Source organism: Vanellus vanellus (assembly GCF_965231255.1).
Source record: "Vanellus vanellus genome assembly, chromosome: 1".
NCBI lineage: Eukaryota > Metazoa > Chordata > Aves > Charadriiformes > Charadriidae > Vanellus > Vanellus vanellus.
In genome coordinates this window covers 198,938,516-198,965,806 of record NC_138905.1, presented here as the reverse complement: position 1 = coordinate 198,965,806, position 27,291 = coordinate 198,938,516, and the positions used below count along the sequence as shown (strand labels likewise).

The 27,291-nt window shown below is 42.8% G+C and overlaps 1 protein-coding gene across 1 annotated transcript in view; it reads left to right on the top strand.

Moving 5' to 3' along the window:
• Positions 1-204: 204 nt before the first annotated feature.
• MTUS2 (microtubule associated scaffold protein 2) overlaps positions 205-27,291 on the top strand; it is a gene marked incomplete at both ends in the record, with an annotated part of 203,770 nt that continues 176,683 nt past the window's right edge. The window contains 3 exons of the mRNA XM_082497202.1: positions 205-2,481; positions 8,106-8,346; positions 20,986-21,192. Of these exons, the coding sequence (XP_082353328.1) occupies positions 205-2,481; positions 8,106-8,346; positions 20,986-21,192 (2,725 nt within the window). The remainder of the gene's footprint in view (positions 2,482-8,105; positions 8,347-20,985; positions 21,193-27,291) is intronic.

Sequence of the window (27,291 nt, the reverse complement as noted above, 5' to 3'; positions counted from 1 at the left end):
CAGAGGCTGCACGAAAGACGACTGAGCAGCACAAAAATGTGACTCTGACAAGAGACTCCAAGCTTTCTGACAAGGAATTTTCTACCGATCAGTTTATCATTTAAATGTATAACCGAAGTATGTGTAATAGTTAACCTGACAGGGAAAAAAAAAGCTTTCTCATTAATTAGGACTGCCAAAAAAGCAGTCACCTGAAGCTTCAAAATGAGTGCTCCATTGATCCCAAACAAGTCATGTTATGCCCACCTTCAGGACAACCGCAGTGAAATGAAAAATAATAACGAAAGCATAGTGAGTGTGGGGGATACCAATGCCAACCAAATTGTGACGAAAGTTAGAACCGCTGAAAGGGATGTTAAGAGACATGATTTGATAGACGGGAATTTACACTCTGGAGGATCAGAGAAAGTTACTCATCTGAATACAGAGCAGAATAAACTTCTGACCTTCAAAGACTCTCGGACCTGTCACACAGGTGTACAGGAAAGTAAGCTGCCCTCCACCACAAGCAGGGAAATGGGGAAAGATTGTAAGACTAGCGAAGCTAAGGATATATCAAGGCATATCAGGATTAGCCGAGGACAAAGTCTGTCCAATTTAAAAAGCAGCACAAATGATGCCAACCTGGAGGTTATTTCCAAAGGTGATGTTGACTTCACCCAGAACTTTTCTAAGGGTAAAATGCCCAGGGCTGTGGAGATGGAGAGAATAAAAAGGCTTTCTTTGGGTAGACCAAGTAAATTCTCTCCTCAGTCTGAAACATTTGCGAAAGACGGCGTTGGCCGTGTGTCATGTAAACGTCTGCTTTCTGCATCATTGGACTCCATCGACAGGTCGCACCATTTGATAGGAAATACAGAGAAATCACAAAAAACATCCACGGATCATTTTCTTGGGATGGTGTTTCATCCACTTGATAATACCTCAGAGGAAAATATTGTATTTTATTCCAAACCATCTACCTCAGGGAACAAGAAAATAAGTAAACCGGAAAATGTACCAAATGTTAACATTGAAAGCACACTGCATACTTCTCATTCTCAACATTCAACTGTTAAGCCCAATGAGATTGCTAGTAAATCAGAAGCACAATTAGGTCAGGGTGATAAAAGTAAAAAACTGGAGCTTAAGACGGCACCACCTCTACAATCTAAAAATACGTGTCAACAAAAGATTGAGAGAATTATGCTGGTAGAGTTCCTGGGATCTCAAAAAGATGAAAGTCCAGCACTGCAGGAACAGAAAGGCTCTGGGTCTGACGCATCGAAATTTCAAGCATCTGACATCTGTAATAAAGTAGAGGATCCCTTGTCAAGCCAGGTGGTAACCTGTCCCGATGACAAATTGCTAAGTGATAACACCACCGTGCATGGGGAAGGGAGAGGAAGCAATGACAGTGACAACAGGGCGACTAGCCAGGTTGGTGAGGAATATTTTACAGATGAAGAAGTGGAAACAATATTCCCACTCACCTGCAATAGTAAATCCAGTGGCAGAGTGACACCTAGAAAAAATGAAACTTTACATGAAGTTGACGCAGGTTGTGCTGAAACAGTTGGTGAACAGATATCTCTTATACATAACATTAATGTACCTGACAGCAAACCCTTGAAATTTAATGAGAATAAACTGATGCTAGTCAAAGGAAACAGCGAGGATGCTGCCGTGCCTGCTTCTGATCTCTCAGATCAGCGTGGGGAGCGCAGTGCAGAGACAGTGTCAAACCAACAACCTGACAAGCACGACAGTGATTCAGAAACCTCGAGCTTTTCGGTTCCGAGTAAAAAGACGACTCATGCACAGAAACATCCTCCAGTCGAAGCACCAGAGAGCTGTAAAGTTTCAGCAAAGGCTGATGCCTTTTTATGTGTCCCGACTCCCGTGCGCCCGGTGGCAACGCTGGATGTTAATAGTAAGCCCACGCTATCAAACAGTAATTTGAAGGACCTTTATGCACTTCATGTTGACAAACTGTCACCCTCCTCAGTCCTACCTCCCACTGACAGTACGCAGTTGTTAAACGTATCCCCTAAAGTGCCTATCAAGACTGCTTGCAGCAGCGCCATCCCAAAACCTATCCTGGTCCACTCCAAGGGCTCCCTCGCAGATAAGGCGGATGTGGACAGTGACTGCAGTGAAAAGCTGGAAGAAAGCATCGAGATGAAACCTGCCATACCCAGGCCCAAACCTGTGAGACCTAAAATCATCACATACATTAGGAGAAACCCTCGTTCCATAGAGCAGCTCGAGCCCTCGTTTGCGCCGGCAGGGCTGCCCTTCGGTACCCCTGCGTGTGGCATGCCCATCTCTACAGAGCAGAAGGTGTCCAACGGAGGGGAAGCGAAGCCCCCCAGCATCCTGTACGACAAATTTAAACCCGACCTCCAGAAGCCAAGACTCTTCAGTTCTGGTCTGGTGGTGTCAGGAATTAGGCCCCCGGGCCATCACTTCGGTCCGATGAGTGAGAAGTTTCTGCAGGAGGTAAGGAGGCAGCTTTGACAGACTCTTTTGTATGCCAGGTGGTGATCATTTGCTTACTTGTTGCTGCCAGAAGTTAGTGCTCAAACCTCAGGTAAGAAATAAATCCTAAATCAAGGCAATGTGTGATCATTAGAAGTAAACTTACTTAACTGTTTCTGGCACTGACCCTCTTGCGATGTCTAATCTGTGACTGGAAGTTGGCTCTGTGTTCCTCCGGTTTTTCCCAGCAAACCAGTCACCTGCTAGTAGTATAAATAGGGATGTTTAGAAAGGAAAAGACATGCTGTTTGAATTTATCTATACATAGATTTTTTTTTTTTTTCCCAAAGAATAGCTTTGGGAAATGAATGTAATTTGCCCACAGAGACTTTTCCTCCTTAATGGGAAAATTGGCAGGTTTTTGCAGACTGAGCACTAGAGGTCTAAACTAATTCCCTTCTGTTTAGCTGTACTGAAACCCAGGGACTATCAGAGCTCTTGTTAGATTATACATATTATACAGGAAAAGATTTACTTTTGACTAATTTTAAAGCCACGTGTTATATTGACCTACATCTTAAGTAAGAAATTTCCTTTCCCTGGAAGTCCCTCTGGCCAATTCTGGCTCCTGATATCTCATTGTGTTTCCGCCTTGATAAGTTGGGCAGGAGTCTTGGTTCTCTGAAATCCCTGCTGGGAGGTGAGCACAGTGGAGAAAGGTTGACCTTTTTTGGAAGGTGGAGAAAGGACAGGGAAAAGGGAGCTACATTTGGGTCTGAGATGTGCCCTTGCATCTGCTGCTTGGGACCTGTGGTAGCTCAACAACCATACTTTTTATATAAATCCTGAAGATCACACAAGTTTATTTCATTTGAACCATTTTTTTTTAATATTTTTTTTAATATTTTTTTAATATTTTTTTTTACTGTGTGTCTCATGGTGTTATTGAGGCTATTTTAATGCCTGACTTATAGAGTCCTTCTATATAGAGTATTTATCCAAGGAACAGGACTGAAATAACAAATTTGGTGGCAGTGTTGACAATCAAAAGCCAGCCAATACCCAAATTAAGGTATTGTGTGTGAGTGTAGATTGGCCCCTCTGGCATGTTAACAGGAAACCTGCTGAAGTGATCATGGATTATACGTTGTATTATATGCTCTGTTCATAGAACACCATCTCATCCCAAGCACATCCCAACAGTGCTCACTGCCCTTTCCCCTCTAACTTCAGTTTCCAGCTCTGTTGCTTGTATTTTGAGTCCAGAGGAGGAATTATTAAAGTTATTGTGAGCTTGTCTGTGCCAGCCATTATTGGTATATCTTCACAATTGTAGTGTAAGATGAGGGGAAAATTACTAGGTTATTACAATTTAATGTATCGCTACGGAAATTAAAGCCAAAATAACCCAGACTGTGCAACTGTTCAGCTGTTTGTAGGGTGACGTGACCCTGTGAAGACCACAGGTGTCTATGGCCCATACAGTTGCGGTTCAGATAATCAGGTAGGATCAGCAGACACACCTGGGAGCAAAGGAGTGATTTCTGTGCACCATTAACATGAGAAGACCTCAAGTTGTGGCAGATCTGCAGCATGATTTACTCTGGACTAGGGTTAGAAGGAGGACACTTATGGGCTGGAGAGGATCCAAAGCATCTTTGCTGACTCCTCCAAGAAATATGGCTTTGGATGGGTATTTCAACAAGGGAAGGTTTGAACCCAAGCACGCTGGGGTTCTTCTTCAGAGAAGCTGGATTGCCTGGAGGAGAGGCTGGCAAGGAAAAGTCAATCAAACTGCAGTTTGTGTTATGAGTTTGCATTAGCCCAGGAGTCGGGAGCTTATAGCAGGGGATGGTATTTGCTCTCGTGGGCTGCCACCCTAAAAGCAAGTACCTTAGTCCCCTGCTAGCTGGGGGAATGCAAAGGGTATTAGTTCCAGTATGGATCAAGAGCAAGGATAATGATTGATCCATGGAAGTGGGCAGATGCTTAGAAGAGCAGCTGTGCACAGTACGGATTCATAGCATATGAGTGATGTGTAGTCTGAAATAAAGCAGTTTGGATGGGTTGAGTTAGATCAAAATCACCCCGGTGAAGGGACAGTGTTGAAGACACAGATTTTGGAGACAAGGAGACTCTAGGGCAGGATATGTACTCTGCATTATCTTTGTGAGGGAAAAAATCCCAATCTGCCCTATTTCACACACCCAGTTTGGGGTTTGGAGGGCGTTGATTAGCATTTTATAGCAATTTACATAGCTATGATAGGGAGTGTTAATAGCTGCTGTCAATCATCAGACCTGTAATCTCTAAGCACCCTTCAGATAGCTCAATGGTAGGAACAATTAAATACCCCTCTAGGTGCCATGAGCTGGAAAAGGGAAGGTGCTGTCTCAGACAGGAAACTCCAAGGCAAGGCCTGGAGAGCTGTCTGAGGAAGACTCAGAGGAAGCCCCCATTACTGCGAGCACAGTCCCCAGTTCAGTGTCCACCTCTGTCAGCATGTGCTCACCCAGAAGCTGTTCCCCAGGACCAGCATGGATGAGACCAGCCTGGTCTGCAGGGTGAGAGTTTACCTATATGGATATGGTCTGTGCCTTGCCAGAGAGTAGTCCTTGGCTCACTTTATTCACTACTTTATGGCTGCTGCTGGGAGTTCTGGTTCTGTTGGAGCCTGTAAAGAGGTCTGCTGACGACCAGCTCTCCTGCCTGCCTCCTCAAGGCTGCACCTGACCCGTTCAACCACCTTCTTGGGTCCGTTCCCCAACACAGACACCTTTCTGCTCCAGAGAACGTGGACTAAAGCCTGTTGAAATGAAAGGCCTGTAGGGGAAAAAGGGTTAGGGGGAGTTGTTTTATACATAGTCAAACCAGAATTTTTTTCCCCCTAATCTCATTATCAGAAACGCCTGAAACGCCTGGAGCAACGTCACCAACTCTTTTACCAAATAGTTGCCTGAAGCAGGCGCTTGACAAGAAAACTCTTGCTTAAGGCATTAATGTTTTATGATGTTATAAACAAAGTAACATGAAGGAAAGTGTTGGGCATCCTTACCTGGAGGTGTTCAAGGCCAGGCTGGACATGGCCTTGGGCAACCTGGTCTAGTGGGAGGTGTCCCTGCCTATGGCAAGGGGGTTGGAACTCGATGATCTTCAAGGTCCTTTCCAACCTAAACTATTCTATGATTCTATGATTCTATACCTGCTGGCTGTGCTGCCAGCTCTGCTCAGGATTACCCGGCCTGTGGAAATTCCTGTATGCTCCAAGTATTTGCTGCAGACTTTCCAGCTCTTTCTAACAAGTTCGTTAAATGGAGTGAGTGGGGAATGAGCAGACAGCCACACACAATAAAACTCTGAGCTGAGCTGCTTTTTAGTTGGCAGGCTACAACAGATCTTTTCTTTAAAAGTCCCTGGTACAAAAGTCTAATACAGGATGCTAACAGGTCTCATATTAATATAAATCTTTCTAAAGATCTTTAAAATTGCCCTATAATCAATAATTGCACACGATTCTATTGAGATGAGTTGAATTATACACTTCAGGAATTCACCCTTAAATAGAAAAGAAAAAGGGAGTGTGTCTTCACAGCAAGTATATGTCCCCCAAAATCGGGGTTTTCAAGAGATAGTTGGGTAAATCCTTCTCACTTCTCTCAGCTTGAGATGTTTTATGCTTGTGATTGATTGTTTTTGTGTGTGTGTTTGTTGCTCTTGTGTGTTATTCGTAGCATACTGTCAATAAAGAAAAAAATGAGGCGACTGAAGGTTTGGCTAAGCTGACCCAGTTTATAAAAAAGGCATGGTTTCTATATTTAAAGATTTTCTCTATTCCTTGTACTCAAGTACTTCGCATGGCTATGTTTACTGCCAGTTAAATATGAAATGATAGGAAGTGTATAGTGAAATCTGATAGAAATAAATTCATCAGGGAGAGAAAAGATAACCGAGTCTTATCGAGGAAAACAATCTCATATCCAGAAGTTGAAAATAAGAAGCTAAACATCTCCTGCAGTCCAAGCCTAGAGAATCATCTATACAGTAAAAACCTGCATCCTGATTTGCAGAAATAGGTCACAGGACTATAGTAAAAAGGGAAACAGGAATATCTAATGGCAGGAAATAGGACTGCAAACAAAGGAAAAAATATAGAGCAAAAATATAATGCTCAGTGTTTTTTACAGCTGCCCTCCTAGTTCCTGTGCAAAGGCCTCAAATATTCTATATTTAATAGTTTAGGGCCAATCTTGTCTCTTTTAGCATATTAAAGATTTGCTAAATTGGAATTAAAGCTCTTGAAGCAGCTAGGATCAAAGCTTTTGTAGCCAGTGTTGAGGTGCATATTCTAAATGCTTATAATTGCTAAATAGAAATTGATTTGGCATATTATATGCATCATAACTTACAGCAGAGTTAATTAATTGTCAGTTACATCTCTTCCTAGGTAGCCTATGGCACTTTTTTGATTAATTTTTAAACAAATTTAGTTCAGATTTCCTATTTCCTAAGCCATTTTTTTCTCTAGCCTAAATGGCATGCACTGAAAAAATATTCATGGGTCCTTTCTAGATTATGATGATTCTACGTTTTATAAGAAAATGCTAAAGAAGTTGGACTCTACCTCGAAGAGCAAATGGTTCTTTGCAAATAAGAGAGATGAAAGCTCCTGCCATTGCTCTGCACCCTCGCCTGAGTCACGAAGCAGCACGGCGAGCTGGGAGTCAGAGCCCAGCTTGAGCGTAGAAGAATGCAAGGGCTGAGTCAGGGAACCAGGTCATTCCCCGACTACAAGTTCCCCAGTAACAGCCGGTTTGCTGGAAACACTTCCAGCTTGGGACTTGCTGTGCTGTTCTCACAGGATACACCCATTAAAATACCGAGAGATTTGTCACTGATTTTAGCAAAGCATTGTCTGTTTTGTGATAAACAATAAATGTTTCACGTCTACAAATTTGCTTTTTTTCTCCAGTTCAAATGGGCAGCCGCGTTTTGTAGATCTGGTTTGAAATATTCAACAGCCCCTGAAAATGTAATGTGCAGAAATGTGCCTACCTCTGTAATTGGGTCTCTTTTCAGGAACTTCAGTGGCACATATTACAATGAACATTTTGCAGTAAGAACATGTAGAGATTTTTTTTTTTTCTCACACAAACGATTCGACAATACCATTTCTCTGATAAAATGAATTTAAAATAAGTTCAGCTTTATTTTTAACTATCTAAGTTAAAACCAACTTCCCCCCAAATTGTATCATCTGAGTAAGAATATGTCAAATAACTTCTAATAAAAATTCCACTTACACACTCTCTTGGTGTGTCTACATCTGTAAACAATATCACCTTTCAGGACTTTAAAGGAACTTCATTTTCATTAATTGAAGATCTTCCATTTGCCTATTTTCTTTTTGGGAAGAGATCAGTTCTTTGTTTGGGTTTGGTTGGATTTTGACACTGTAATGTGTGTATTTGTGGAGAGCAATTCATATGGTAAGACCATCTCTTTTTGAAAGTGGTGGTCAGTTTGCAGTGCTGTGAAGCTCAAATTCACAAGGAGGGAAAATTAACCTTTATAAGCAATTTAGAGCTCCATATTTTCTGGTTTTATTGATTCATTGCATGATATCTGTGTTAATGATTTTTCTGTAGGTTGGGGAAAGGCCTGCGAAAGATGAATTTTGCCCTCCACCATATACTCACTACGAGGTCCCACCAAGTTTTTATCGATCTGCCATGATACTCAAGCCACAGTTAGGACTGGGTGCAGTGTCCAGGTTACCATCTGCAAAAAGCAGGATTCTCATTGCAAGTCAAAGATCCTCAGGTAGCTGTCTCCATCAGCAGGGAGAAATAACGAGTGCTCCCAGCCTCTATCATCCCGATGCTTCAGGTAAAGTATAAACTTTCTTTTCTTTCCTTTAAGTGTATTCACCAATAAGATTTTTTTTTTTCCAGATAGAAATATCACAAAATGAGCAACATCTTGACCTGATACTACAAAGCTCCAACAGCACTCTTTGAGGTGTGTCTTTTTATCCTCAGGCAAGGCTGACTAGGGAGTCTGGGACTTGCACAAAGGTTGTTTAACAGGTCATTGCCAAAGAAGGAGAATCAATTTCAGCACTAATTCTCATTGTGCTCTTTTTTATCTTCCTTCTTGTACATGCCTGAAAAATCTTTGCTTTTGTCCTGCAGAAGATAATGGACGTTTTTTTCCATCACGAAGACCCCGTTGTTCAATCTGAATATGGTGTTTCCCACCATGTTGTGCTCTGAAAGCCTGGGCAGCGTTCAGATGTGCAAGCAGAGATCTTGATACTCTAAAGCCCTGGTATACACCTCTTTGGAGACAACATTTCTGATGCCTCTTTCTTCCCAGCTGCTGCCCAGCTCAGCATGACTGTGGGCAGAATTACAGGGGAGGGAAAAGCAAGAGAAGAGTTGGAAGGAGAAGTGTGTGATGCTGCAAGACAGAGATAATAATTGCTTCTACAGGACACTCCTTGGTAGCCTGGAAAAGCTTAAACAGCAGCAAGTTCAGAGACAACTGAAAATCAGTCATTGCCAGAGTGAAATGTAGCAGCTGTATAACAGCCTACAAGTCTGCAGAGGTTTTAAAAACGTACTCATAAGGGATAAAGTTAAGGAATGACTTGGAGTCATATGGTCCCTCCTCTTGCCCCAGGACAGGATTCCTTCTAATAGATGTTTGTTTAACCTGTTCATGAAAAACTATTTATAAAAACCTTCAATACGAGATCCGGCAGCCTCTGAAAGCAGGCTGTTCCAATGCATTACCTGCTTTCAAGTTAAGTTTTCCCTAGTGTTTCACCTGATCCCCTTTGTTGCAATATACTTACTCTTCTATCTGTATTGGATGTGGGGTCTTCTCTTTGCTGGTATTTGAAAACTATTACTCTGTCTCCCCGGTGTCCATTTCTCCATACTAAGCTGCAGAAGAAATTTAGAGGTGGAATGGAAACGGGTCAGAGTGTCTTGACTTACCCTGAGAGAACAGTACCAGTCAGTAATACAGGTTGCCAGGATTTGGGGCTTATCAGAAAATCAGGGTTCTTTTTAACACAGTGCCTCTTGCAACTGTCCTTTACAGGACAGTGCAGGGACCCTTTGCAGGGTCCTGCATCTGGAGTTTATGCCATTATTAGAAGCTGACCAAGCTCAGCTGTGTGTGACTTCTGATATGCTCCAGGTTTGTATGCCGGGCAGTAAATACCAGTTCAACCCTGTAAGTTGACTTCAGTCAGCACTGAGCATGGGAGTATGGGTGCGGAGTGATTGGATCATATTTCCTATTTAAATGAAACTGCAAGAGGGTACAAGTTCAGGTTGTCCTTCCCCTCTACTCTGCCCTGGTGAGACTGCATCTGGAGTATTGTGTCCAGTTCTGGGCTCCCCGGTCCAAGAAGGGCAGGGCACTGCTGGAGAGGGTCCAGCAAAGGGCTACAAAGATGATTAGGGGACTGGAGCATCTTTCTTATGAGGAAAGGCTGAGGGACTTGAGTCGTTTTAGTCTAGAGAAAAGAAGACTGAGGGGGGATCTTATCAATGCTTATAAATACTGAAAGGGAGGGTGCCAGGGAGATGGGAGCAGTCTTTTTTCAGTGGTGCCCGGTGATAGGACAAGAGGTAACGGGCATAAACTTGAACATAGGAAGTTCCATATAAACATGAGGAGGGACTTTTACTTTGCAGATGACAGAGCACTGGCACAGGCTGCCCAGAGAGGTGGTGGAGTCTCCGACTCTGGAGACATTCCAAACCCGCCTGGACACCGTCCTGTGCAACCTGCTGTAGGTGACCCTGCTCTGGCAGGGGGGTTGGACTGGATGATCTCCAGAGGTCCCTGCCAACCCTGACTATTCTGCGATTCCATGATTCTGTGATATGAGGAGGGTAAGCTGTTGTGTAACAGGAGCCAGTCTGGGACATAGATATGAGAGAAATATACAAAGAAGACCTATTAACAAATCCACTGTCTTTTCTTATCCTCAAAAATGAACATTGCCTTGATTTTTATTCATCCAGTTTAATTATCCTGCATCATTGATGATTGCAGACATGACTTTTCCTTAGCCATTTTTAATCCATGTAGGAACTTGTCTTGTATATATTAATTTACTGTCTTCCTATATTATGTGACATTCTAAATCTAAACAGTATCAGCATATCACTCCTATTTATTGTCTATAAACCTGACTTTAAAAATGCCAGTGAAAGGCAGGTATACATGAGGAAGTTGCACTAGCTGTTAGTGCAATGCTTACTCCACTGAAGTCCCTATTTCCTAAAGTTTTTTGTATTTCTCAAAAGTTGGGGTTTTTTGATTTTATCAACGATTATTTCTTGGACCTTGTCTGCTTTGGAGGTCAAATTTAATTCATCGCTCTCCATAATTTCCTTCCTATGACTGTTATTTTGTTGTTTCTCTCTAGTCTATTGATACCTTGCTGTTTTAAAGACGATATTAAAGACAACTCACGATAGCCCGATAATCTGTCTACCATCTCTGGTAGTGTCTCATCTGGTCTTTGGGCTCTGACCATTTTTATTGATTTTAAATTACCCAAGACCTGTTCTGGAGAGGTTGCTAATGTGTCTAATTTTTCACTGTTCCCCCCAGGACACATTGGTTTTAACTTCTGGCATCTCACCTTCCATTTTCCTTGTGAAATGAAGAATACGTTTAATTTTTCTGCAACATCTTATTCTGTTGCAAAGTATTTCCTATTGCTCTCTGTTGATTCAGTGCCTCCCCTTATTGATCTGTAATGTAATTCTGATACTTTATGTTAGTTACTTTACGTTCTTTTATTTTTGACACTTTATTTCCCAACTATCCATTCAAGATTCGCATATACTCACCTTTTCCTTGTACAAAGCCTTTTTCCTTGTATACCTCAAATGACTTAATCTTTCTCTCAGCAACGTATAACTTCATAAGTCAGCATACCGGTCTTTTCGTCCTTAATAATTTCTTTTAAGAGGAACGAATTGCTCACGAAAGAGGCTCAGGTGACAGTAGACAGGACAAGACTGGTGTAGGAGTGGAAGGGCAGCAGAGGACTGGTTCCTGTGGCTGTGTCCATGCTGGTGCACAAGCACGGACCAGAGATGGGTCCCTGGTTGCCACGGAGGGGCTGGATGGGGCAGCAACCCCTGGCATGCCAGACCTGGTATGGGCTGACTGGAGGGGCTCAGAGCAGGGCCCGGCACCATCTAGCCAATTGTTTTAAGGTACACAACACCATTTTCAGCTTTCTGTCAATCTCTTGCCCTTAATTGGACAGTTAGTTGAGGTATTGAACTTAATCTGCGTTATTGGTTTTGACGCAGTATTTGAAAAACAGGTTCAAACATAGCTTCGACAGAGTCATATTTACAAATGTAAGTGAACGAAATGCGTGAGCGTGTGGTCAGTGTACTGGAAGCGGTGCTGGTGAGCCCCTTGCTCACGCATGTGGTGGCGTGTGAGGGCTTGGCTGACTGCAGCAAAAGCAGCCGGGGACTAGGAGGTATTTTTCTCCCAAGGATACCAATCCTGCCTTCAAGACTGCTAATCAGCATCTCTTGCAGCTCGATCCTGAGCTTTTAATCCAGTTTCTAATCCTAGTGATTTCAGTCCTGCCCTGGGGTAATGGAAGCAGAAGGATCTAGCCAGTTGCCATCCCGTGACAAAGTGTGAGGTACCACGGAGGCTTTTAAATTGAAACCACAACGGCACAGTATCGAGGACAGCAGCAGTGCCTCATAATGAGGATTTTATTCCCCTTTGCCGTGCCGTTCATAATGTAGCAGTCTGCTTAAGCAGCACTGATAAGCTGAGTGGTTTGGCCCGTGTATAATACTAATACTCATAAAACTGACTCTAAAGTAATTGATAATTAAATCCCTGAACTGCTGTGATGGACTGCAAGTACATTAAGTATATTAAGGGTTTCGTTAGTTTTAAGACAAGCCAAGTAGAAAGTAAAATAATAACGAATGATCCCACAAGTGTGATCTCCAAGTGTGATGCCTAAAATGTGATTGGGGCATTGATCCTTCTTCATCTGTAGGACATGGCACACATGTAGGCACTGGCTGCGAGTTCCTTATCAAGCGGTGCTGCTCCTGAGGTGATGTGTTGCCTCAGATGGGTCAGGGAAGCAGCCTGACTGTAAGAAAAAGCATTCTGCACTGTAGGTAGGTTAAGAAGTCATTGAATCACGATGTATTTAAAGGTTCAATAGTGTCTCCAAAAGCTTAACATTTGTTTATTTTATGTAAATTGACTCTGCTCTTTCTCTGGGAAACTTGTAATTCAAAACAAGCGTTGAAGGATATTGTGTCTATAACATATAAATTGTAAATATGTTTTCCTTGGTTATAAAGACTCCTTGGAGCAAGAATGTTAGGATTTGCATTAATTAGCTGATTAATTTGATGGGATTAATGTCTGATTTTAAAAAGTATAACAGAGATCTCATCATTAAAACTTCACTTAATCCTACTCATTAACTTCATTTAATTCTACATTTTGCAGTAGTATTTATAGTATTTTTTCTCAAAGAGTGAGTTAATGAAATGTTGTTTCCTCATCACCTCTCTGTGTATTAAATTTGCCAGTTCTGAAGTCTGGAAGTTCCTCTCATTTTTAACTAAGTGAACTCTTGTTAAAGGTACAATTGATATATAAATCAGAACAGCAATGTTTCTGATCACTCAGACATACACAGATATATGCATCTGTTTGTGGTTTTGCATATGTATAGTCTGTTTCATTGTGGATGCTACAATACGTCTACAGCTTTCTCCTGGTAGGAAAGCTTTGCTTCCATGTTTATTCTCAGAAATACCTAATACTTGAAGTTGCGGGGATGAAACAAGGAAAGCCAAGGCAGCCTTGGAATTGAACCTGGCAAGGGATGTCAAGGCCAATAAGAAGGCTTTCTTTAAGTATATAGGAGACAAAAGGAAAACTAGGGAAAATGTGGGCCCGCTGTTGAACGAGACAGGTGCTGTGGTGACAGATGATGCAGAGAAGGCGGAGTTGCTGAATGCCTTCTTTGCTTCTGTCTTCACTGCTCGGGCCAGTCCTCTGGAGTCCCAGACTTTGTGGGTAACAGAAAGTCTGGAGGAAGCAAGACTTTCCCTTGGTTGATGAGGAACAAGCTAGGTAAACTGGATATCCACAAGTCCATGGGGCACTGGCTGATCAGAAATTAATTGATGTTCAGCCGTGACAACTGTTTTGCCTTTGGAACTGAACTGTCCCAGGCTTGACAGTATTTGGATGAGGGACCATCCAGGGAGCTGGACGCAACCTGCTCACTGCTGTTCAGGTATAAATCATTAAAGCCTCTGTTTTAAAGCCCCTTTCCTCAGTTCTTGTCCAAAGAGAAGTCATTATGTCTATAACAGGAAAACCACAGAGGTAGTGGCAACAGAATAGGTTTCTTACTTATGTGATTTGTTTTTAATCTCCAAAAATATCAGAATTTGGGCTAACTCTGGGGCAGGTTAACTCTGTCTTTATTATCTCTGACTAATTCCATAACCTTGCAGGTAACTTATTTGCCCCAGGTTCCCCAATATGAAATGAGAATAATGATGTTTAGAGCACCCTACAAAAGAAAATGAGCTCTCTGAGAGAAAATGACACCTAATGATTGAAGTTTTAAAGGAAATGCTTGTCAAAAAAGCCCCAAACCCACCACAAGTAAACAAAGGCTTGCCAAGGATCCCTGAATCGCAGGCAGAGCTGAAGTCCTGAACCACCACTCATAAGAACATATCTGTGTAACTCATTTCTTTAACTTTTCATGCTTTTTAGCTAAAACCTATTTCAGATTTCACAGAGAAGTCACATGAACGTTGCTCTTTAGTTATACATGTGCATGGAGATGCCATTCACGTGCCGTGGGGATGCACTTCTAGACTTCTTCTAGTTTAGCTCAGACTTTTCTTAATGCTCCCCAGGCACACCCGGTTTGTCTCAATCAGTCTGTACCTCAAAATGTTTTCATGTTTCTAGATGGGAACAGCTTGAAGTGTCATAGAAAATTGCTTGTGTGCCATAGAGACAACAGTACTTAATTCTATAATTAGCTTCAGGCAGTGAGACAGCTGGCAAGATTTTTTGCCATTTTTTAGGTTTATTTTGGCAGATTTTTATTGAAATGAAAGCTTCTCATTAAAATAACTTTTGTTTTGAACTCCCAGACCTTGTTTGCAGGAGTCCTTCTATATTTCTAAGAAACAGAAATAAAGAAAGAACATCCACCGTAAAACTTGATGCTATTTAGAACAGAAAATACATACAATAGTCTGATGTCTCATGTATTTTAATGAGAAAGAAGACACAAAATGACTTAGCTTTAAGGATTTGAATGCATCCCTAATAAAGCTAATGTCCTGGCCCCGGGTCCTCATGGTACAGAAGAGCTGCGTTACAAAGAAGAGAAGTGAAAAATAATTTATGGATGATGATGGGTTCAAGATACAAAATATTGTTAGTTCGAGGGGAATTTGAATTGAAGTCATAAACTGAAACACACACAGAAGTGTGAGAAAAAACACTGACTCCTCTGCCCGGGTCTGGGAGAATGATTTTGAAGAAAAGGTAGAGGTGGCTGGGCAACTTGTCACCAAAACCCTTCTGGTTTAAAAGAAAATATTCTTCTTCAGTGGCACCCGTGGTGTGCCACGGACACAGCTGCTTGGCTGCATGGCGGTGCAAGGACCAGACAGTCTGGGGACTCGGTGTGGTCATCCCTGCGGTTGAGCTGGGGACATGAGACTCCCAGGGGAACCTCGCTGTCTTAGGGCAAGCGCATTTCAAACGCTTTTTAAATAAAAACATTTTTAACCACTTTCCCTCCTCTGCCCCAGTGGAATATCCCCTATTCTGCTGCAGGAAATCTGTGATGTTTATAGCTTTTTTCTGTAAAATTGAAAGATTTCTCCCTCCACTGCAATTTTCAGAGGTTCTCAGGAAAAAGGAATCTCACCTCCGAGCTTGCGTAGTGCAGGCCTGCTGGTGCGTTTTTTGGAAACCTGTAAAAGCCACAGGTGACTGTCCCATACCCATATGTGCCGCCACTGAGCTGGGGAATTTCTTTGCTCTCGCGGGCACGAGCCACAGGTACTTGCCTCTGCTTCAGATCTGGAGGCGACCTGGGCTTGGCCTCGCCACCAGTGCAACACAGGGACTATTTTGCACACTGCGACTGAGTTGTGTGCCTTTTACCCCACGCAGTTCCCCTGTGTAATTAGTCCTTTAGATAGCTGGCGAAGCTGATTTTTGGCCACGCCAGGCCCTAGCAAGCACGTAGCTGTGGAGCCAGCTGGGTGAGTGAGATGGTCTGGCCCATCCAAAAATCTGCTGAAGTCTCTGTATCAGCGTTGGTGGGGGCATGACAAGTCTGACTGTAGAAGGGAGAGAGCACAGGATCATCCTTCCGTAGCGAAAATGCAGTCTCACACTGGCGTAGGCCAATCTGAGTCCTGCTTTGCAGCAGTTGTTAATGCAGGAAGATATTAGTTCTCTCAACTAGAGAGATTCCGTCTGAAAGACGATTATCATCTCATTTCTAGCTTTTGGGCCTTTCACTGGATGCTTTTTCTTGTTCCTACATAAAAATCAGTTACCGTGATTCACACCAATTGTAAGCTGTGTTGATAGCATTGAGGGGAACGTTGAGGTCAGGCTCTGTAGCACTTTCCTGCACAGTCATTTAGATGTGGCGTGAATGTCCCTGGCAGCGTGGAGGGAAGAAGTCTGTCTTGATAGTGCTTTGCAGACAACCAGCTGTGATAGACCACTGTCAAAGGAATGCTGCACAATCCTAGCAGTAAACAATGGTGGTAAACATCACTGCTTATCTGTTCTCCACGCGAACATGCCTGCACTTCAGGTGCTCTTCACCTGCACCTGGAGCCCACAGCTACCTCTGAGCCCATCTTTGCATCGTCCAAATGAAGGCTCAGAGTCCAAAGTCATCCCTGTTGGTGGCAAAAAAGTGAACGGGGATTTTCATAGTCCTTTATTACACACTGCAGATACTTGTTATTTTCATTTGGGTTACTCTCCACAGCGTGTTCTCCTCTGGGCTGGTAAAGGTGCTGCTGTCAGACATCCATCTCATTGTGTCTTAATAAAGGCCTCGACATGTAAAAAGTGGGTACAAAAAATGCATTTTTAAGAGTCCATAGCATATAAATTATTTTGTTCATTGAGCAAGGAGCATTTTTTAATGTCTTATAGGAATGCGTTTTATATGATAATAATACTCCTTTTAGCTTGGTGTTACACATATTTCTATTTCAAAAAAAAGGCTTAGTTTTGTTAAACAAAGCTTAGTATTATTATTGTGATGAGGTACACAACCATCTTTCAAAATCCCCATAACATTTTTCTGCTCAAAGGAGTTAGTCTTGTTTTCTATAAAGTCTCTTCAAAGTGTAATGCTTCATTAAAATTAATAAGGCTGTGACCTACATAGTTTACAAAAGAATTAAATACTGTAATAATATGAAGACCGTATTCTCATTGTGCAGTTAATTTCTATTTTTCCTTTATATTATGAATGTTCACTTCTTCCTTTGAAGTATGTGTCAGGCCAATGCACAAATAACATTCACCAAATGAGAATGGAAAAAGGGTAACTTTGTGGCCTTTTCTCGCAGAATATGTCGATAGTTTTAATGTTGCCTTGTCTCCTAACCCACCAGTCCTGATGGCTGATTAAACACTCTAGCATCAGCTTTTGGAGAACTTTGATTTTGGGGGGCTTGGGGGGATGTTTTTATTTTTCCTGCTCAGGACCTCACAAGGATCAGGAATCTGATATTGTCAAAAATACAGAATCACAGAATCACAGAATTATCAGAGTTGGAAGGGACCTCTAGAGATCATCTAGTCCAACTCTCCTGCTAAAGCAGGATTGCCTAGAGCACATTACTCAGGACTGCATCCAGGCGGGTCTTGAAAATCTCCAGGGAAGGGGACTCCACAACCTCCCTGGGCAGCCTGTTCCAGTGCTCTGTCACCCTCACCGTAAAGAACTGTTTCCGTGTATTTGAACGGAACTTCCTGTGTTCTAACTTGTGCCCATTGCCCCTCGTCCTGTCACTTGGAACCAATGAAAAGAGTCTGGCTCCATCCTTCTTCAACCCACCCTTTAGATACTTGTATGCCATAATAAGGTCTCCCCTCAGCCTTCTGTTCTGCAGGCTAAAGAGTCCCAGCTCTCTCAGCCTTTCCTCATAAGGCAGATGCTCCAAGCCCTTAATCATCTTAGTTGCCCTTCGCTGGACTCGCTCCAGCAGTTCCCTGTCCCTCTTGAACTGGGGAGCCCAAAACTGGACACAGTATTCCACTTGTGGCCTCACCAGTGCCGAGTAGAGGGGGAGAATGACCTCCCTCGACCTACTGGCCACACTCTTCCCTATGCAGCCCAGGATTCCATTGGCTTTTTTGGCGACAAGGGCACATTGCTGGGCCATGGATAATTTACTGTCTACCACAACCCCCAGATCCTTCTCCTCCAAGCTATCTCCCAGCAGGTCCGCCCCTAACCTGTACTGGTGCCTAGCATTCTTCCTCCCCAGGTGCAGGACCTTGCACTTGGTTTTGTTGAACCTCATTAGGTTCTTCTCTGCCCAGCTCTCCAGCCTGTCCAGGTCACGCTGGATGGCAGCACGGCCCTCTGGGGTGTCAGCCACCCCACCCAGTTTGGTATCATCAGCAAACTTGCTGAGGATACACTCTGTCCCCTCATCCAGGTCATTAATGAATATATTAAACAAAATAGGACCAAGTATTGACCCCTGGGGGACACCACTGGTTACAGGCCTCCAACTAGACTCTGTGCCGCTGATCACAACCCTCTGAGTCCTGTCCCGCAGCCAACTCTCAATCCACCTCACTGTCACCTCATCTAGCCCATACTTCCTCAGCTTCTTAATGAGGATGTCATGGGAGACAGTGTCAAAAGCCTTGCTAAAGTCAAGGTAGATGACATCCACGACTTTCCCCTCATCCAGCCAACCAGTTATAACATCATAGAAAGCTATCAGATTGGTCAAGCACGATTTACCCTTGGTAAATCCATGTTGACCACTTCCAATAACTTCCTGTTCCTCAACGTGATTGGAGATGACATCCAGAATGAGTCGCTCCAATACCTTCCCAGGGACAGAGGTGAGACTAACCGGTCTGTAGTTCCCTGGGTCCTCCTTCTTGCCTTTTTTGAAGATTGGAGTGATGTCGGCCTTCCTCCAGTCCTCAGGCACCTCTCCTGTTCTCCATGACCGTTCAAATACGATGGAGAGTGGTCTAGCAATAACATCCGCCAGCTCTCTCAGCACTCGCGGATGCATGCCATCAGGGCCCATGGACTTGTGAATGTCCAGCTTGGCCAAGTGGTCTCTGACCCGGTCCTCCTCAACTGAGGGAAAATCTTCCACTCTCCAGACCTCCCCCTTTGCCTTCAGAGGGTGGGATTCATGAGGGACAGCTTTAGCAGTGAAGACCGAAGAAAAGAAGGCATTCAGTAACTCTGCCTTCTCTGCGTCCTCCACCACTAGGGCACCTGTCTCGTTCACCAGCGGGCCTACATTTTCCCTAGTCTTCCTTTTTCTATTGATATATTCAAAGAACCTTTTCTTATTGTCTTTGACTGCAGTGGCCAAGCTGAGTTCTGATTGAGCTTTGGCCCTTCTCATTTTCCCCCTACATAGCTTTGTTATATCTTGATAATCCTCATAAGTTGCCAACCCCCTTTTCCAGAGAATGTAAACTTTTCTTTTTTTTCCTGAGGTCCAGCCAAAGTTCTCTATTTAGCCAGGCTGGTCGTCTTCCCCGTCTGCTCGTTTTTCGAGACAAGGGGATGGCCTTCTCCTGAGCTTTTAAGAGCACCTGCTTGAAGTATGCCCAGCCGTCCTGGGCACCTTTGCTCTTCAAAACTGCCTCCCAAGGGACACTCTTGACCATGCTCCTAAACAGGCTAAAGTCTGCCCTTCGGAAATCCAAGGTGGCAGTTCTGCTGGCTCCCCGCCTTACGTGATCAAGAATTGAAAATTCTATCATTTCGTGATCACTGTGCCCAAGGCGACCTCCAACCTTTACATCCTCCACAAGACCTTCTCTGTTAACAAACAGTAGGTCCAGTAGGGCACTTCCCCTAGTTGGTTCCTTCACCAGCTGTGTTAGGAAGTTGTCTTCCACACACTCCAGGAACCTCCATGACTGTTCCCTCTCTGCTGCATTGTATTTCCAGCAGACGTCTGGGAAGTTGAAGTCCCCCACAAGAACAAGGGCAGATGATTGTGAGACCTCTGCCAGCTGCTTGTAGAATACTTCATCGGCTTCTACATCCTGATTAGGAGGTCTATAACAAACTCCCATCACGATGTCTGCCTTATTGGCCTTCCCCTTAATTTTTATCCATACACACTCAGTGTTGTCATCCACACTGTTAAGTTCATGGCATTCAAAACTGCCCCTAACATAGAGGGCCACCCCACCACCTCTTCTTCCTTGCCTATCCTTTTTGAAGAGTTGGTAGCCATCCATTACAGCACTCCACTTGTGTGTGTCCTCCCAGGAACGAAGAAAACCTGTCCAAATTTTATTTACAGTTGAGCTCCAGATCCACTTCGTATCCAGACCTTCCAAGCAAAAGCAAACTCTAAGCTTTGGTCCTTCCATGAAGAGAACTTGGGGTATTTATGGACCGGTGTTCTGGATTTGCCTGGAAAGGTTCGCCTAAGCAAGAGCAGCAGAATATGGGTTAGGACACAAGCTGGAAACGGGTGACCAGTCAGTAGTTGGCACAGCTGGACCTGGTAGCTGAACTACTGTTGTTGCCTAACTTCATCCATTATAAGCCCACTGTTGGTAGTTGTCTGAGACTTGGCTGATGTCATTCACGTAGGTCTATGGCTTATAGTGAGGTGAAGTCCACCAATGGAAATGGCTAGTAGGATGTTAAAAGAGTACAACTTTACAGGCACGTCCTTGTTTGCAGGCTTGGTGCAAGAAAAGGGCATTTTCTTTTAGCAAAATTTGAAAGAAAGACTTCAGAGACGTGTTTTCTTTGATGGAATACAAACAATTCCTGTGTCCTTGAGAAGGATAGTTGGTCTTCTACAATAGCATGTTTTTCTCTGAGTCTCTTTTAATTGGCACATAACACGTAAAATTAAAAAGTGATACAGCATAAAAGAAGATAACATTGAAGACAATCTTAGAAGACTTGAACTACATTTCTTTGCTGGAAGTTTGAGTTATGCCTCGCGGGTCCTTGCTGCATTTCACATTTTGAAAAATATTGTGACCTGTAATTGTGGCACAGAACTTCTTTTTAGTGGAGCAAAAAATAAGACATCACTGCAGTTTGAGCAGCCATTAAAATTTGTATTTAGTCTTTATAGTGACTTTATGTAGCTGAGCGGTACACGTAATATTCAGCATGTCCCAATTCAGCTTGTTTAATAAAAATTTCTTTCTTTTTCCTTCTTTCAGTTGATCTTAAGAAAGGCTCATGTCCAAGTGCTGCAAAGTCAAATCTCCCCAAGCCGTGCCAGTCTGGACTTCGTCCTCCAGGTTATTCGCGGTTGCCCGCAGCGAAGCTGGCCGCATTTGGTTTTGTCAGAAGCTCGAGCGTATCCTCTGTCTCCAGCAACCAGTCAAATGACAGCGCTCAGAGTGATCAAAGCAGGACAACCAACCGTAAGTCCAAAATGTGGCCTTCTTTCTTGGGGCATACTATATAGATGTATTCCAGGGTTGTCCAGACTGGAGTTTGTGTCTAATTTAGGACTAATGTAATCTGTGCAGCACTCGCTAATCTCTTCTGTGCCACTGAATTGTAGGTTTAGTGTCTTGATTTCCCGGTGTAATTTTTTGAAATATTATTAATAATAGATGAATGTACATGGCATATAGAAGGGGCTGGTTTCCCTGCTGCAGAGAAAATCACAGTAAGAGTGAACCTGAGGCATTTTTGTATTTTGTTTTTACTTAGAATATCCCTTCTTACAAGATGAAGTCAGTAAATAATCACAGTAAACTGTGTTTGGTAAGTACATAATGCCAGTGGTATGAAAGGGATCAGAACTGACACCATAGCTATTGTCTCATCTACCAGACTTGGAAGGATCCTGTGGCTGAAATGTCATTCCAAATCCCATTTTCTGTAACGACTGTTAATTTTATTAAGTACAAAATAATACCCGCTGGATTGTGCAGTCCTTGGGAAGCGTGCGCATGCCCTGGGCTCAGAGCGGAAAGGGGGATTGAGGGATTTTCATGCCCATTTTTTCTTTGAAGACTGGATTGAGCCTGAACTGTGTCAATATCAAAGCAAGTGGTATCAGCCCGGGAGGGGTGCAGACAGGGGGGACCAGGTGATACGAAGCACCAGATGACACAAGATGCCGCAGGCTCCTAAATCTTTCAGTGCTTGTATTAATTTGAAATGAATTAAAATAAATAAAATGAAAATAGTTAAAAACCATAAGGATTTTCCATTTCCCCTTTTATATGGGATAATCAAATGCCAAAGACTAATGTGTCCAGGGAGTTTTAACATTTGCAATGCCCCCAAACATGCACATGTTTTACCGTTGGACTGATTGCTCCTATCTGTTTATTCCTTAATGAACTCTGAGTGTAGTCAACTTCTTGTGCTTTGCATTTTTACCCTACATTTATGCCTCTGGAAAGCTTTTCCTTTTATCTGGTGTTGTAACCTTTTTGTCTTTGGTTATTCTTAGGGACAAAAATGCCTGATTTCTAATTAGATCTAAGCTAAATCTCTGCAAGAAATGTTGTTTTCTAGCAATTTCAGGTGTGACTGTAAAAAGTAATATCCATAGGTATAGCACTGTCCTTGAACACAGTGGATCCATACAGGTTCACACAATTGAGAATTCTCTAAAAGGGATATACTCCAAACTGTGGAATCTGAGTCAATTGTTTCTGATCAAAAACTGTGGAAGAAGCATTAGTAAATTCAGATGCAGAAAGCTACATCTGACTCTTTATTTGTCTTAAAAAAGTTGATTTCATTTGTATATTCGGGTATATTTTTATATCATATTTTATGTTAAGCCCATAAAGACTCAAACCACACTTCATGTACCAGAAGGGTGTGGAAGTATTCGGCGCGTACACTTTATTCCAGCCCACTTAGTTGAAGGTGGTAATCCTCTTTAATGTTGGGATTAGAATGTTGTGACCATCTTGGGCATATTGCAAGAATGTTTCTGATGGTTATGAAAATTACCCAGGGGAAGTGTTCTGCTTTTACAAATTGGTGTAGAGAAGAGCTTAGCTTGTCACCTGATGAAAAACAGGACGTATCATTTCTGTTCTTGCCAACAACTTAGGTAGCTCATCTAAGCAGTTGCCTTATTTCCCTCCATCTCCATGGGAGAGCAAAAGAATGAGCTCCTCCTGATGGTCATCTCTCTGACATGGTTCCGGTGACATGCACAGCTGTCCAGCCCGGAATTCACAACTGGTTTGGTTTGTCTTTAATTCCAAATGGATAATGCTTCCTCCTGGTCTGGGGTGAACAAGGGAGAAGGGGTGTTGCCAAGGGGGTGAGCACACAGTGTGTTTAGGGTGGCAGCACTTGGGTAAGTCATCACACAAGAAGACACCTAACGTCACTCTCTTTCTTTGGATTAAAGGCAACACAACTCCTGTTCATCAGTCCTGATAGGACAGATGGGTAGGAAAAAAGAAAAAATTGTTTCCTTACTGTTTTATTCAGTAATTCTTACTGAATGATTAACTTTCATAGAAATGTTATCAGCGTGAAACTGTGTCATCTTTTTCTATTTGTAGTCCATGTGCCAGCAAGAGTTAAATTAGTTGCCCTACACCCAGGAAGCACAAATTAGTTGCTTTCCGTTCTACTGCAGCTTATTTAACGTGGATCAGCAGTGCACTTCGACAAAGTAACCCAGGAGTGGATGTAGGGGAGAAAATGGCTCAGAAATCTTAGCATGATGTATTATTTCTTCCTTTCACTGTCCACTGGAAGAATGGTTTTATTTAAATTCAATAAATAGCTGATTCTGTAGTTACTACCTGAGATCCTGTCTTTGGCTAAATCAGGCTTCCTAGAGGGTAGGGTAAAGTTTTACTGTTAATTTCCTAGCTCAGTAGGGTAGAAAATGCAAAATGATCTAGCCTTAGAAATCTTCAAAGATACGTGATAACACAATTTCCTATTTAAGCAGCATCTCTGCGTGTCAGGGAGACAGAAGTAATTGAAAACATCTTACAAGTGTGCATACGTTATAAATAGCGGGGCTGCCACTGTTGGAAGTGGAGGGGCTCACCTCAAGATCTTATATCTGCTGTAAAAAAAAATCATGATGTATTGTAAATTGCTAAAAAGAAGATGGCTATGGCTGGGTGAAGGGAAAACATAGATTTGTTTTAGGAGCAGAGTGTTTTAGGGAAAAATGGTGATTCTTGAAGGGGTCCTAGTGTGATCCTGTGCTTGCTTTTCTCTCCCCTGACAGATGTCTCGTGGTGTTAGCTCTTCCCAAACCCGTGATGGTTACATTTCTTTTCAGAAGTCTCAACTAGCATCTTGTTTGGGCATACTAATACTGATTAAATACTGTCTAGAGAGTAAAATCCCACTTGTTTAGAGTACGGAGACGTGATGTTTGTGTTGCGGGGAAGTTTGTTAATGGAGCTGCGGTGCAGGAGCTTTGTTCTTCACCAGATTTCTCCCCTTCCCTTGACCTCTCTGAAAGCAGTAAACCTGGATGTGCACAGAGTCTGTGCTACGCTCCTTGACTGACTTTCTGGCAACAGCTCACATATTCTGATTGACTCAATTAAATGGATTTGCAGCGGTGGGACTGTGCTCTTTTCCTGTGGTAGGGACAGAGCAGGCTGTGCAGCACTCACCTGATTGCCCTCTGGTCTTTCCTGGAGTCTCATCCCTGGGGTGTGGATGTAAGCCAGGATGGCTGTTCATCGATAACATTCCAACTTCGACACCCATACCATCAGCTGCTAATTGGGATAGGTCATAACAGCGCTCTGCTCCTGTGGGTTCCTGCCCAATTGTGTGGTGCTGGGGCTGTAGGGACAGCTCTGAGAGCCAAACCACCCAGCATCTCACCAGGTTCTGGGGCAGGGAACTAACCTGCAAGCCAGGGTCACTGGTCCATTTTTGACCACTTAAAATCCACTTTCTGGTGCTTACATGTAACTTGTGCTTTGCACATGGGGGAGCCAGGGTCCACGAAGCTCGTTTGAATGATGGTGGCCTGTGAGGCAGCTTCTCTCCTTGCTGAAGGAGGTGCCTCACTTCTTGCCTTGCTGAGGGATGCAGTGACAGAAGACAAATACGGCTCCATTTCGAAGCTGGGTCCTAGGATGTATCAGGGGAGCCCACCACAGCTCGCCACTGGCTCTCCTGCCGTGTTCAATACAAAATGGTTAAAGCGGTTCAAGGTGAACTCTTTGTTCCAAAAGGTGAACAAGAGCAGTTGTGTTTGAACAAAACAACTCAGAGAAGCGGCAGTAGTGAGCACTCGCCATACCAGTGGAGGGGGTCCATCCTTTGTTGCTGCTAATTTTCCTCTCCGCTCGGTGCAGAGTGTGCAGCTCTCCCTGACACTTTAACACCTCTCATCCCGTGGCTTTCCACGTGGTAAGCTCTGTACCGAGCTGCAGAAGGGCACAGGTGAGGTTGTCTGCTGGGGCAAAGCCACATGGCCTGACACCACAATACGTAGGACAGTTGGGAAACCATGGGCTGAGGCTCAGCTCCAGGTCTATTAGCTATTAATACCCCCCAAAATTTGTTCCGTGCTACAGACAGGTTTTCCAGTAACATTTCTGTTCAAGGTTGCCGGAAAAGTTCATGTTTATACTCAGCTCTGCTCTGCTACTTTTGAGGTTTAAAAATCTATGATCTTCTAAACCATTTTTCTTTTTTTAGGCAGAGGTTTTTGTATGTCAGAAACCTTGCTGAGTTTGTTTACACTCCAGATTGGCTAGAATTGAAAAATTCAGATACTTCAGTCTGTCTAAAAGGGGCATGAGTGTTCTCTGCTAAATATGAGAAAAAGTGAATGACTAGCAAAGTCATGTTAAGGTTGAAACCAGTAGGATTTGGAGTGGAGTGAAACAATTGTGGCACCATAAAGAAAAAAAAAACCCTAAATATCTAACTTGTAACAAAATAACTGACTTTGCATATTTTCCCTTGGAATTTTAAATACATTATAGTGAAGCTTCTTCTGTGTCTGCCCCAATAAAATTTGCCTAAGAGGTTTTGAATTTGAATTTCACCTTGCACACCAAAGGCCTGCACTTGTGAAACGTGGTTCCCAGTATTACTTTGTGATTCTGCAGTACAGTAACACGATGCCCAGGCTGTAGCTTCTGTTTTACTTGTTTAAGGGGCGTAGAGTTCTCTCACTTGCTTGTATCTGCATTTCTAGTGATTGGCTGAATATCCTGCTCATGTAATTAGTTTTACGTACTTCATCAGAATAGACTCTAACGTGCTGTAAGTACCACATGGGAAACAGTTCATTAAGCACCGTGAAACAGTTTGATGTGTGGAGGATTGGAAGAAAGATGGGTTGTTTAGAATGAGCCGAGGTATGATAACTGCTAGGAGTTTAGGAAATGGAAGAATGTCGGTATAACATCAGGAAATACTTTTTAGTCATGAGGCCTACTAGTCTGTTAAATAATTTTCCAACTCAAGCGATGAAATCCCCATTGCTTAAGATTCTTAAAATAGAATAATAGCATGGTGTTAGAGGCAATTCTTCTCCGGCAAGGTGCTCGACTAAAAGACATAATGCTATTCAATATCTCCCCACAGCTCTGAGCGCTGAAGCAATTTCTTTTCAGACCGAGCAAAGAAACGGTGATGAATATTTCAAAACTTGCATTAGTATCTCGTGACAGCTATTGTTTTGTTTAAAATTATAGAAATCTGAAACTGCTTGTTTTGTGTAAACTTCCACGATCCCTTCTTCAATGTATAGGTTTCATGCTGGTTTTTGACCTTGCATTGCTTGGCCTTTCTAAATGTTGAATTTCCATTCAAATAAGCAAAGATGTCAAAGTGTCAGATTCAGGTGGGTGGAGAAATGGGGAAATTGAAGTGAGCACAGAAGCCTTGAATAGATGGCTAATTGCCTTCAAAAAAGGTAGAACATTCAAAACTGTGACGTGGTGAACAGATAAACCAATTGTTCTTAAAGACATAAGTAAATACAAAGATTTTCTTATATGAAAATACAGTCCAATCATATTTCAATGACTGATTTTCTCTTTATTTTTCTACATGACAAATTCTTTTTTTTTCTTTCTGATCTTGTTCGGATATCAATATTTTGATGAAAGAATCACTTTATGCCATCACTTCACTCTGAATAGGACTAAAATAGAACAGTATCAAATTAGGATTTTCAGCTTTGCGGGGCAAATCATCTGGAAAAGTGCAGTATGTCAGCAAGGGCTGAAAAGACATTTTAGCTGCCTTCCAGACTCTCAACATTTACTTTTCGTACTCTAGTTGTTACAGCTGGGAAAAAAAGCCCTTCAAAGAATGACTTGGAGGTGTAGGCACAGCGGTTTCTCTCTGTTTGCAGAGATTGAAACAACAGTGCTGAAGTATAAGTTGTCCATTAATTTCAGTGGGTTTTAGATAACGGTGCTCGTGATAGTCTTTTAGATGTGATAATATTTTAAAAGCTTGGATAATGTTTTTACTGCCTACACTGTTACCTCTTCCCCTGCCTATTGGAGCACACAGAAGAGGGAAGCCGT